The sequence below is a fragment of the Ipomoea nil genome, unplaced genomic scaffold (genome assembly GCF_001879475.1).
Source record: "Ipomoea nil cultivar Tokyo-kokei standard unplaced genomic scaffold, Asagao_1.1 scaffold2735, whole genome shotgun sequence".
Classification (NCBI taxonomy): domain Eukaryota; kingdom Viridiplantae; phylum Streptophyta; class Magnoliopsida; order Solanales; family Convolvulaceae; genus Ipomoea; species Ipomoea nil.
The window spans coordinates 446,203-459,708 of NW_017619163.1; the positions used below are offsets into that span (position 1 = coordinate 446,203).

The 13,506-nt window shown below is 43.5% G+C and overlaps 2 protein-coding genes across 2 annotated transcripts; one reads left to right on the forward strand and one right to left on the reverse strand.

Moving 5' to 3' along the window:
- Nucleotides 1-638: 638 nt before the first annotated feature.
- LOC109156514 lies at nt 639-1,631 on the forward strand. Its single transcript, XM_019304366.1, has one exon. The coding sequence runs from the start codon at nt 639-641 to the stop codon at nt 1,629-1,631; it is 993 nt and encodes a 330-aa protein (XP_019159911.1).
- A 4,750-nt stretch (nt 1,632-6,381) lies between these two features.
- LOC109156515 (uncharacterized mitochondrial protein AtMg00810-like) lies at nt 6,382-7,386 on the reverse strand. Its single transcript, XM_019304368.1, has 2 exons — nt 7,143-7,386; nt 6,382-6,872 (listed from the first exon to the last, which is right to left on the reverse strand). The coding sequence occupies exons 1-2, from the start codon at nt 7,384-7,386 to the stop codon at nt 6,382-6,384; spliced, it is 735 nt and encodes a 244-aa protein (XP_019159913.1).
- Between the last annotated feature and the right edge of the window lie 6,120 nt (nt 7,387-13,506).

The following is a 13,506-nucleotide window of genomic DNA, read 5'->3' on the forward strand; positions in this document are numbered from 1 at the left end:
AAAAATCGAAGAATATCTATAGATTTTTTTTTCTTCGAACTTCATACCTGGATCCGTGTGGATTTTCTTTCGATCTACGATCCGTCCCTATCCTGTACGGTCAGGGATGGCGGCAACGCTGGTTGATGACGATCGGCATCGATTCGCACGATCGGAGACAGCGGCGGCAACGCTGCTCGGCGATAGAAACCGGTGGCTGGAGGTGGCGGAGACAACCGACTTCCTCCCGCGGTAATGGCGACCGTCGGTGGCTCGCGAAGATGGTGGCTGCGGTGATGGCGATCGATGGTTGAAGGCCTCTTCTTTTTCCCCTTCGGTTTAATTGAAAGAGGTGGCATAACATAAATGCCTCATCTTTAGCCTAATAAATGCAGAAGCGTTTTTTTTTTCCTCTTTATGGCCTAGGGTTTTCTATTAAAGCCCTCCTTTTCTTGCATATTTCTATTTTGGACCAGTGTTTTCATTTTTGGACCACTATCATTCATGGGCTATTTTTTTCTCATTCAAGCCCCTAATTTATTTGGACCATTTTTTTGGGGCATGATATATAATATTTTCTTTGGGCCTTTCGTTTATTGAAATAAACTAGGCCACACATTCCATTTTTTATGGTCCTCATTCAAATATTTTCTGTAGAAATGGCTGCTCTCGCAAAACGAGAATTCGCTGAACTCGCCCTCCATGGAAGCAATTTCCTCACTTGGGCACTTGATGTTGAGATATATCTCCAATCTACAGAACTGCTGGACACCATTGAAGAGACATCTACGAGCACTGCAGCCCAGAAGGCAAAAGCGCTCATTTTCCTCCGCCACCATCTCAACCACGACCTCAAGAATGAATACTTAACAGAAAAAGACCCCTATGTCCTCTGGAAATCTCTTAATGCACGCTTTGACCAACAGACGTCATTGGTCCAACCCCAGGCCCAACATGATTGGCTTAACCTCCGATTTCAAGACTTTAAGTCTGTGACTGAATACAACTCCGCCCTACACAAAATTGTGTCACAATTAAAGCTCTGTAAGCAAATAATTACGGACGAGGATCTAATTGAAAAAACTCTATCCACGTTCCATCCAAATGACCTTGTGCTCCAGAAGCAGTACAGGAATACAAAGTATAATACGCATCCAGAGCTCATTACTGATTTACTGGTGGCTGAAAAGCATAGCCAGTTATTGATGCATAATCACAATGCACGTCCAACTGGCGCTGCACCTGTGCCTGAAGCACACACTGTTGCCCAGCAGAGCGACAATCGGCGGGGTCGAGGCCGGGGAAGGGGGAGAGGTCGTGGCAGGGGCCCAAAGCGAGGTGGCAGAGGGGGAGCTAGCGGTAGTAACTCCCGTCCTCAGAACAAGCAAACTCAAAGAAATGGACCAAACAAGTCACAACAGAACTCTGGTCAGTCGCAACCATGTTATAAATGTGGTGGCAAAGGACATTGGTCTAGGACATGCAGGACTCCTAAACATCTGGTCGAGGCTTACCAAAAGATGCTCCAGCAAGAAGGAGGACAAAAGAAGAAAGATTCTGGGCAATCATCTTTGCCTGAAGCAAATGCCCTCATCTTAGGGAATGATGACCTGCTAGGCGATGAACTAGCTGATTATGGAGATCAGGAGTGATACTCCTATTCTTTTCTCTCCTTTTTCTTATGGACATCCATTTTACTTCATGCCTGCGTGCATGTTTATATTTGAACTCCTTTGTCCTATATGAATAATGGATCCCTTATCTTTGAACTCTTTTGTTTTTTTTTTGAATAAATACAATGGATTCTTCTTAGACATTATCTTGATACCCATTCCTTTTTCTTTAGAGATATGGGAGATGAATCAACCCTATGCTTGGTTGATTGTGCGACTACGCACACTATTCTGACAGACCGGAGATTTTTCCAAACGTTCAAGGAACATAAAGGCAACCTTTCAACCATAGCGAATGATGACATCCCTATTGTGGGCTCCGGCAGAGCGTCACTTATTCTTCCTAAAGGAACAAAGTTGATCATTGATTCAGCCCTCCTATATCCTCAATCAAAAAGAACTTTGCTCAGTTTCAGGGATATTCGGTCCAACGGTTTCCACATAGAAACTAAAACTAAAAACAATACCGAATTCCTTGTTTTGACCAAAACGGTCAATAACCAGAAAAAGGAAATTGAAGAACTTCCTTCCTTTTCTTCAGGCCTGTATTATTCATATATCAGGCCCCGGCACTCCTGCATTGCACTCGCAGTAAAGTTTAAAGATACACATTCTTTCAGTCTATGGCATGACCGCTTAGGTCACCCTGGGCAAACAATGATAGGCCGGATTCTTTCAAATTCAACTGGACATAACCTTCTTAGGACAAACATTCTTTCTACAAAAGATTACACATGTGTTCCATGTGCACAGGGAAAACTTATTGTTCGTCCCTCGCGTCCTAAGATTGGTTTTGAGTCACCTGTCTTCCTGCAGAGGCTACAGGGTGATATTTGTGGACCAATTAATCCTTCATCCGGACCATTTCGATATTTTATGGTCCTTATTGATGCTTCCACCCGATGGACACATGTGTGTTTGTTGTCCACTCGAAATATGGCATTCGCAAAATTCATAAGCCAAATCATTAGGTTGAATGCCCAATTTCCCGATTATCCTATTAAGAACATAAGAATGGATAATGCTGGTGAATTCACTTCGTCAGCTTTTGACGATTATTGTATGGCCATGGGAATTAAGGTGGAACATCCTGTACCATACGTCCACACCCAGAATGGTTTAGCTGAATCTCTTATCAAAAGAATTAAACTAATAGCTAGACCATTACTACAACGGTCCAGTCTACCAGTAAATTGTTGGGGACACGCAGTGTTGCATGCTGCAAACCTAATTCAACTCCGGCCAACTGCATATCACGATTATTCCCCTCTACAACTTGTACGTGGTAATGAGCCAGACATTTCCCATTTGCGTGTCTTTGGTTGTGCGATTTACGTACCTATACCACCTCCGCATCGTTCTTCAATGGGCTCGCAACGTCAATTAGGTATTTATGTTGGGTATGAATCCCCTTCTATCATTAAATACCTCGAGCCTATGACAGCAGATCAGTTTACTGCACGGTTTGCTGACTGCATTTTTGATGAAGATCATTTCCCGGCATTAGGGGGAGAGAAAAACCCAGTTTTGAAAAAATGCCACGAAATTTCATGGGATGAAAAAGATCTTCAATATCTTGACCCACGTACTAGTCAAACTGAACTTGAAGTTCAGAAAATAATAAATTTGCAAAAACTAGCAAATAATCTGCCAGATGCGTTTACTGATTATAAAAGAGTAACTAGGTCCTATATTCCTGCAGAAAATGCTCCATCAAGGATAATTGTCCCCAAAGGACCAAATAATAACACCGACACTATCCGACGCCAGAAGCGTGGAAGACCAGTTGGTGCAAAAGATGTAAATCCGCGGAAAATTAAAAACAATAAACAATCACAGTTACTCCAAAATCGTCCTGAAGACGAAATACCCAGTGTAAATGCACGTGCTACAAATAAATCTAACACTGGGAATACGGAACACCTTCACCAAGATATGATAGCAAATGAGAAAGACTTGGTTGAAGTAAATATAGAATCTGCCATAAACTTTTTCGAAACAGGAGAAAATCTTAATAGAAATGTAACAGTCGTCGACGACCAATTCGCCTCTACAATTGCTCTTCACATTTCTTTCAATAATCTGGATCCAGAACCAAAAACTATAATGGAGTGCCAGAAGCGCTCCGATTGGTTGAAATGGAAAGAAGCAATTGAGGCTGAGCTCAACTCGCTAAATAAAAGAAAAGTGTTTAGTCCTCCTGTACTTACCCCTAAAGGCGTGATCCCAGTAGGATCCAAATGGGTATTTGTACGAAAGAGGAATGAACAAAATGAGGTGGTCAGATACAAAGCGAGACTGGTAGCTCAAGGGTTCTCACAGAGACCCGGAATAGATTTTGAACAAACTTACTCTCCTGTCTTAGATGGCACATCGTTCCGTTATCTAATATCGCTGGCAGTAAAAATGAATTTAGAAATGCAGTTAATGGATGTTGTGACCGCATATTTATATGGGTCACTAGACGCTGACATATATATGAAAGTACCTGAGGGCATCCAAAATCCTTTATGTAAAGGAAATACAAATAAAAATATGTTCAGCGTAAAGCTACAAAAGTCATTATATGGCTTAAAACAATCAGGAAGAATGTGGTATTGTCGATTGAGTGAATTCCTCTTAAAACAAGGATATGAAAATAAAGATATTAGTCCTTGCATCTTTACAAAGAAATCAACTGATGGTTTCTGTATTATATCAATCTATGTAGATGATATAAACATCATAGGGACGAGCAAGGACGTCAAGAGGGCATGCTTGTGCCTAAAGGAGGAATTCGAAATGAAAGACTTGGGAAAAACCAAGTTCTGTCTCGGCCTGCAGATCGAGCACCTCCCTGAAGGAATATTCATACACCAATCCAAATACACAGACAAGTTATTGGAAAAATTCTACATGGATAAGTCCCATCCACTTAGTACTCCAATGGTAGTCCGATCACTTGAAGTTGATAAGGACCCGTACAGACCTAAAGAGGATAATGAGGATATTCTAGGACCAGAAGTTCCTTACTTAAGTGCCATTGGAGCACTTCTATACCTTGCCAACTGCACTAGACCTGATATTGCATTTTCAGTAAACATGCTAGCTCGTTTTAGTGCTGCTCCAACCAGAAGGCATTGGAATGGCATAAAACATATCCTCAGATATTTGCAAGGTACAAAGGATCTTGGCCTTCTATTTAAAAGAAACCAAGACACCACATTAGTGGGATACGCGGATGCTGGCTTTATGTCTGATCCGCATAATGCTAGATCTCAGACTGGATATGTGTTTCTTTCTGGAGGTACTGCTATTTCATGGAAATCAGTTAAACAAACATTAGTAGCTACCTCCTCAAACCATTCTGAGATTATTGCCTTATACGAGACCTCCAAAGAATGTGTATGGTTGAGGTCATTAATACACAATATTCAAGACTCGTGTGGAATAATGAATAATGGAAAGATCCCCACTGTCCTGTACGAGGACAATGCAGCATGTGTTGCACAAATGAGTAATGGATATGTTAAAGGTAATCTCACCAAACATATTACACCAAAATTCTTTTATCCACATGAACTCCAGAAGAGTGGTGAAATACGAGTCCAAAAGATCCAGTCAAGTGAGAATCTGGCAGATTTATTTACTAAGTCCTTACCTACATCTATTTTTGAAAAGTATGTATACAAAATTGGTATGCGTAGATTAGGAAGGCTGTTGTCTTCAGGGGGAGCAACAACATCTTGAATGTAACAAAATTATTAATCTAGAAGATCAATTTATTCACTTTGATCCAGAAGATCAAGACTTATCCTTATGTTTTATACCTAAACCCAGAAGGTTTACAGTTGTACTCTTTTTCCCTTTGCTGAGTTTTTTTCCCACAGGGTTTTCTCAGTGTAAGGTTTTTAATGAGGCAACCAAAGCAACACATGCATTATCCATATATCATGTACTCTTTTCTCGACTAGGTTTTTCCCACAGGGTTTTTCTAGCGAGTTTTTAACGAGGCATGATTATGGCAAAATAATGTCCAAGGGGGAGTGTTATAAAACCACTATTTATGGACATTTGTATTTGTAACGGAATGTAACGGATGTAACAGTTGTATACATTTATTGTATTTATTACATTGAGTCCTTTATATTCTGTACTCTTGTAAACTAAAGAAATGAGCTAATGAGAATACAGAATTCATCTCACATATATCTCTACTCCTTTCCTTTGCTTTCTTTTGCTTTTGTTCTTCAAGCGTTCACCAAACTCAAGGAGTCTAAGGCCAACTAACCTGCATTACAACAATCAACATTGCATGATTAAATAAATATTATATTCAATGAAAAACATAGTAATGTTATAGAGAGATTAACATAATAGAAATACTCAATACCTCATGAATAAATATGAAATATAAAATATGAATGAATATATCTGTAAGTGCTACAAGTAATGAAGCGTAATGTATAGCTTAGTGCATTGAACAGTGTTAATAACTTTAGGAAAAAACAAGAAAAAGAAAAGAAGAATGGCAACATCAGGTGATTTCTAAGTGTATAAGAAATAGTAATCACAATGCATATAAGTTATTAATAACAATGAATTGTATCAATGATAATTGAATAAATTGTATTGAATAAACTTAATTTTAAAGGTACAGATCATAGGTATATATAGAAGGTGAATCATAGAGAGACTATGATAGAGAGTCACAAACTAACTCAAATACATAGAGTCATAATACTCCCCCTCAAGCACAGGGTACAGATGTGACCTGTAGCTTGTCTCTAAGAAAAGAAAACTTATGACCAGGTTGAGCCTTTGTAAATATATCAGCAAGTTGATCTTTAGTTGAGATACAGTGAACTTGAATGTCTCCATTGGCAACTCTGTCTCTAACGAAGTGATAATCAATCTCCACATGTTTGATACGCGCATGAAATATGAGATTTGCACACATGTATGTAGCACCAAGATTATCACACCACAACTTGGGAACATAAATGTTATTCACGTCAATCTCACGCAATAGAGATAGAATCCAAATTACTTCAGCACAAACATCTACTAAAGCTTTATATTCAGCCTCCGTAGGAGATCTAGCAACAGTTCTTTGTTTCTTACATACCCAAGACATAAGATTGGATCCAAGAAACACAGCATAGCCACTAGTTGACTTACGGTCCTCGGGATATAAGCCAGCCCAATCAGAATCAGAAAAAGCATGCAACTCCCTAGATTCTGACATTCGTACACGTAAATCGTAAGTAATAGTGCCTTTAACATACCTTGGCACAAGCTTCAATTGTTCCCACTACGAGATTGTAGGAGCATGCATATGTTGACAGAGTTGGTTGACAGCAAAGGACAGATCTGGACGAGTAATCGTGAGATACTGCAGTGCTCCAGCTAGACTCCTATACTTGTAACATCGTCATATAAAAATGCACTGAAAGAAGTGGGGTTTCGAAACATATATAGGAGTGGCTAAAGGTTTACAATCTGTCATACCAGCACGATTCAAAATGTCTGTCATGTACCGTTGCTGGGAAAGCAAGATTCCATTATCACATTTAACAGTCTCAATTTCAAGAAAGAAACCAGGTTCATCAAGATCCCTAATCTTGAATTCAGTAGAGAGTTTAGTCAATAGCTCGTTGACTAGATTCGTACTACTCCCCATCACAAGTATGTCATCAACATAGACCAAAACATACACAAAAACAGAATCTTGGGAATAATAGAACAAAGACATATGTTTTCAAAGCATTAAAACCAACTGACAGCAGAAACGTATGTAGACGATTAAACCAAGTTCTAAGGGCTTGTTTCAACCCATATAAAGAACAAATCAAAAGACGGACATGATTAGGAAACTGAATATCAATATAACCAGGCGGATGCTTCATATAAACAGTTTCAAATAAATGTCCATTCAAAAAAGCATTGTGAACATCAAGCTACCTAATAGTCCATCCAGATGATATAGTTAAAGAGAGAAGTAACCTGACAGTAGTGGGTTTCACCACTGGGCTGAACATGTTAAAGAAATCCTGTCTAGGTACTTGATTAAACACTTTAGCTACTAGCCTTGCTTTGTGCCTTTCAATTGAACCATCTGCCTTCCTTTTTGTGCAAAAGACCCACTTACACCCAATAATATTCATGTCTAATTTAGGTGGCACAAGGCATCATGTCTCATTTTGTGGAAGAGCATTGAACTCTTGATCCATTGCCTTGCACCATTCTGGATATTTAACCGCCTAAGTGTGTCATGTAGGTTTAGTAAGACAAACCTGTGCAGCCAGACCGTAGGTGTGAAAACCCAAAATTTAATTTTATAAATTCGGTTTTAAGAAATTCCAAAATAGCCATTTTTCACTCTATAAAAATGTTTTTGCGATGAAATCGGTATTAGAATAAATTATTTTGAGCCACTTTTAAATAAATTCAATACCGGAACATGATTTGAAACAATAATCCTAAATTTTCGGGTACTTTGCGTACCAAGTTTTGAACTGAAAAATCATTCTGAGTGAGACCGGGAGAAATCTGAGAAGCCTAAATCAAGTGTTCTTCTAGAAATCATTTTTGGGAAATTTATTTTCAACCCCAAACTATTTTAAACTTGATTTTAGACCATGGTTCATGAAGCATGGTGAACCACTCTATTCCAAAGAACTTTGCCTGATGCAACTTTCAGCCAAGCTTTTACATCTTTGCCCTCCACCAATCATTGTGGATGCTCCTAGGGTTTTGTGCCTCTATAAATAAGAACACTTTCAGACTTTGCCTCTTGATTCCCAACCTTGTCTTCCTCCCCAAAAGCTCTCCAAGAGCAACCAAGAAAAACACAATAAGTTTTCTTCAAGTCTGAGCATTCCATTTCTTCTAGTTTTCCCTTCTATGCATTTCCTTCTATCCTTCCATCTCTGAGAGCTTAGTATTAAGATGGTTGTGTGGTTTGTTTGAGTTGTTTAGGAGGTGAAGGAGGGTGTATCTAGCTTGGGAAGAAGGTGGAATCCCAGCTCAAAGGAGGAATCTACAAAGGTATAACCCCATGGACTTCCAAAGCTTATTTTAGACACTGTGAAGTCTCATTTTGAGTTGAGATGAGTAGAAATGCTATAATATTATTGTATTTGAGCTAGTAAGTGATCTATTATTGATCTATGATGTGTTGTTGATGATTTGGGAGTGTTTGGTTGCCTGATATTGTCTTATAGGTGAAGAAGAATCTCACTGGTGCACAAAATAGTGTGCACCAGATGAGACACGGGACTAGCCAACGGCCCTAGGAAGGAGCCGTTGGCAAGCCCCGTGGAGGAGCGGCCCTAGGGCACGGCTCTAGGCTAGAGCCGTGGCCCTAGGCCGCCACTTGGCGGGGCTCCTCAAGCCCCGCTTGGCAGAAGCAGTGCAGTGGTCGGGCCCTTATGGCTCAGCTACGTGTCATTTTGGACCGAGACTCATGGGCCCTTGAGGCTCGGACACTCAGGTTCGTCACGACGCACGAGTAGAAATTGATTTCTTTGAATTCGGAGTAGAAATGAGTATTTTGTGATAGAATTTGTGAAGCAATAAGCTATAGAGGTTGTCTGAAAGCATATGCAGTGAAAGAAATGTGAAATGTTTGGTCTTGGTTATTTGTTTGAGAAACATGACAATTATATGATTGTTAGATTAAGAAGTATGATCAATATTTGTTAAGTTTTACTAGGAAAAGCATGCCTAGATGTCCATTATGACTTGTTGAGAATATTGTCAAGAATATTATGTGTTGAAGTGTACAAAGCATGTTCTTCTTGAATGCTAGATCACAGTAAATGATATTATGTTGAGTATTTTGAGTTCAAGTGCATGTCGAATACTTGCTAAGTGTTTGCCAAAGAAGATTGGCTAAGTTATGATTTTATAAGCATGTTTAGGCCATTGTTGAAAGTTCACAGTGAATGAAGTTTTGAAGCATATATTACTGTAAAGTGCATAATTGAGCATACCCTGTTTTTAAAATGCATAAGTGGCCATTGTGAGCCTAAGTTATATTTTCAAAACTTGTCTCTATGTTGGAAATCGTTATCTAGTTGCATTGAGAAGTTGCTGAGAAGTTATGTGCATAAGTTTGCATAAGTAAAGTGTTGCATGAATTGAAATGCATGAGCTATATCTATATGTATTTAGTGTGAGTAATCCGAGGTTTTGGAGGACCGTTAGGACTATGTCCTTTTAGAAGAAAAGAGATACGATCGGATAGAACCGACAAAACAGTGAAAAGAGAAAGTAAAGAAAGAAACGTACATTGCGATCCGATATGAAGTAACGAGGTAGATATTCCCGAGTTACTAGGTTGGAAACTGCTCGCCAGGCTTGGAATCCAGGTCAGGGGGTGTGCACACTGATAGTTTGATACCTGATTCCACAGAGTTTGAGAAAAGAATCAAGAAAGTGGTTCTGGGGGCGAGATGAGTATTAGGCCGGCTAAACGCCGAGCCCAGATAGGCCCATTCACATTATGGTGAAGTCCTACCTCGCCCACGAGTATAAAGAAAACGAGTCATTGCGACTCTAAAGAAAGCGGGTCATTGCGACTCTAAAGAAAGCGGGTCATTGCGACTCTAAAGAAAGCGAGTCATTGCGACTCTAGAGAAAGCGAGTCATTGTGACTCTAACAAACCTCAATAGAAAAGTGTCCTTTTTATAAAAGAGTGTATATGTATATCCATCTATACTTATTGTTGGTTTTCACAGCGTTGATGGCTGCCCGGCAGGCCAACACTACCAGATAATTGTATTTGTAAATGTAAAGAAAGTGAGAAAATAAAGATAATTTTAGAGAATAACTGGCCGTTATTCCTTTAGGGTGTTGCCCTTTAAAATATGCCGCTCAAAGACAGAGGGTCCGTCCCCCCACTATGGAGATCTCGTGGGGGTATTTATACACGGATATAGAATCTATACATGGTAAGTAGGGTTGACATCTAGCCGAGGTCAAGGGTAAGTAGGGCTGACGTAAGGGCTGAGTAAGCTGTCGATACATTGCCTTTCCTGTCTAGGTGAATTATGGAAACTGCCTAACGGAGCAATGATCGCGTCCGTAGAATCCGCCGGTACGCACTTTGGAGCGTGCACCCAGCCAAGAGTTGTCCCGGCCGCGCGGGGATGACTTCTTGGGCTCCTGCCTCTGAGTGGTGGCCTTCCTCCTGGCAAGCCTGGCCGCCCGTCCGGGCCCTGGGGCGTTGCGCGGCTGGGGGACGCACCGCTCGCGTGACATGGTCGCCCGTCCCAACCTCGTAAGGCGTAGGATCAGGGACACACCGATCATCGTGGCTGGTCGCCCATCGGCATTGCCTTCAACGACCTGCTTGTAGACGCGCCGGCTGGTAGGCTGGCTGCTTGATAAGTGCATAGTGAATTTCGGGGGCGTCTGGTATCATGACCGGGAGATACCCAGCAGTTTCCTCCTTCTTTCCTGGTTAGCTACCGGTTCGGCTACCTTATCTGGCCTCCCGCCCAAGCGGCTAATTTGGGGTATCTATCACCAGTCCCTCACTTTTTTAGGTTTTAGCTGAGCCGTTAACCTGAAAAAGTAAATAATAGAAAGCACAAGTTCCCCAAAAATGTCTTGGCCGCCTGGCTTCTCAGTCTGTCTGGATTTTGTTGAACGCCCGGGCGAGTCCCAAGCTGGTCTTGTTGTTCCTGACTCGTACCGTTTTTTCTGACTGGTTCTGGGAGCGGTACAGTCGCTATAGGCGTAATGATGGCTATTCCAATGATTCTGCCGGGACATGTCTTCTGGCAGCCGTCATCTCAAGTGTCATGTCAGCGATTATGTCTATCCGGCTAGAGACAGGTGTCACGCTCTCGCCGCCTCTCCGTCCTTATAAATGCCCTCGATCTCTCTTGCGCTCCTCACTCTCACGCCTTCTTTTCTCCGGCTCATCCCTTGGCAGCCGGTATTCTTTGCTCTCTCCACATTAGGGTGTCGTCCCCTCCGGCGAGCTGAATGGCCGCGCGCCTCAGATGATCCTCATAAACTGCCGAGTCCACCAGAGGGCGAGGCTGGCTGCTTAAGAGTCCCATCCTTTTGGCCATTGTAGTACGACCACCACCGCCCCAAGATGCGGTTTCATATGCTGGTGTAGAGTCTAAGGGGCGCTCCTCTAGCGGAGCAAGCGCCGGCCCGAGAGAGGGTGCTCCTTCTTTTGTAGAAGATCCATCATCTCTCCATAACAACGGGGCAGGCCGGAAAGTATATCGGACTCTGGCAACCCCTTTGTAGTCATCTGTCAAGGAGAGGGTGGATGTACGCCAAGCTTTCATCTGGTCACGCATGCTTGCAAAAACACGTGAACAGGATGTGCGCCTTTGCCGTGTTTCTCATACTGAAGCCCGAGCTCATTAGGAAGGCGTTCCCGTCGGACCAGCTGAGAGGGTAAACGTAGAATAGACTAGCTGTTCATCTCGCATTTCCCTATTATTTGAATGTAGCCTGTCCTTCAGGGCCCTTTTGAATGCATCTCTTGCCCGCTGGGCTTTTGTTTATCAATTGCTTTCTTTATTTTCCTGTCTGTTTGTTGTGTGTGCGCGCGGCTGGCCATCCGTCAACCTTGAATAATTATTCGAGAATTTGATAAGTCCCTCAGCGGGCGAGGCCGGCGGCCTACGAGCCGCTGAGGATCCTCTAAGAATGCTAAGTCCCTCAGTGGGCGAGGCTGGCTGCCTACGAGCCCCCGAGGAACCCCCAAAACTGCCAAGTCCCTCAGTGGGCGAGGCCGGCTGCCAACGAGCCTCCGAGGAACCTTCAAAACTGCCAAGTCCCTCAGTGGCCAAGGCTGGCTGCCTACGAGCCCCCGAGGAACCTTCGAAACTGCCAAGTCCCTCAGTGGGCGAGGCTGACTGCCTACGAGCCCCCGAGGAACCTCCAAAATTGCCAAGTTCCTCAGTGGGCGAGGCTGGCTGCCTACGAGCCCCCGAGGAACCTCCAAAATCGCCATGTTCCTCAGTGGGCGAGGCTGATTGCCTACGAGCCCCCGAGGACCTCCAAATCTGCCAAGTCCCTCAGTTGGCGAGGCTGGCTGCCAACGAGCCCCCGAGGAATTTCCAAAACTGCCAAGTCCCTCAGTGGGCGAGGCTGGTTGCCTACGAGCCACCGAGGAACCTTCGAAACTGCCGAGCCCCTCAGTTGGTGAGGCCGGCTGCCTACAAGCCCTCGAGGAACTTCCAAAACTGCCAAGTCCATCAGTAGGCGAGGCTAGCTGCCTACGAGCCCCTGAGGAACCTTCGAAACTGCCAAGTCCCTCAGTGGGCGAGGATGACTGCTTACGAGCCCCCGAGGAACCTCCAAAATTGCCAAGTCCCTTAGTTGGCGAGGCTGGCTGCCTACGAGCCCCCGAGGAACCTCCAAAATTGCCAAGTTCCTCAATGGGTGAGGCAGACTGCCTACGAGCCCCCGAGGACCTCCAAATCTGCCAAGTCCCTCAGTGAGCAAAGCTGGCTGCTTACAAGCCCCGAGGAGTTTCCAAAACTGCCAAGTCTCTCAGTGGGCGAGGCCGGCTACCTACGACCTCCCGAGGACCTCCAAATCTGCCAAGTTCCTCAGTGGGCGAGGCTGTCTGCCCACGAGCCCCCAGGAACCTCCTCGCGGCATGGCCGCCTTCGCCTGAGCAGGCGGTATCAGCCATCTTCGCGGAGAGGAGGTGATCTTCCTCGCGGCGTGGCCGCCTTCGCCCGAGCAAGCGGTATCAGCCATCCTCGCGGGGAGGAGGTGATCTTCCTTGCAGCATGGCCGCCTTGCCTGAGCAGGCGGTATCAGCCATCCTCGCGGGGAGGAGGTGATCTTCCTCGCGGCGTGGCCGCCGTCGCCCGAGCAGGCGGTATC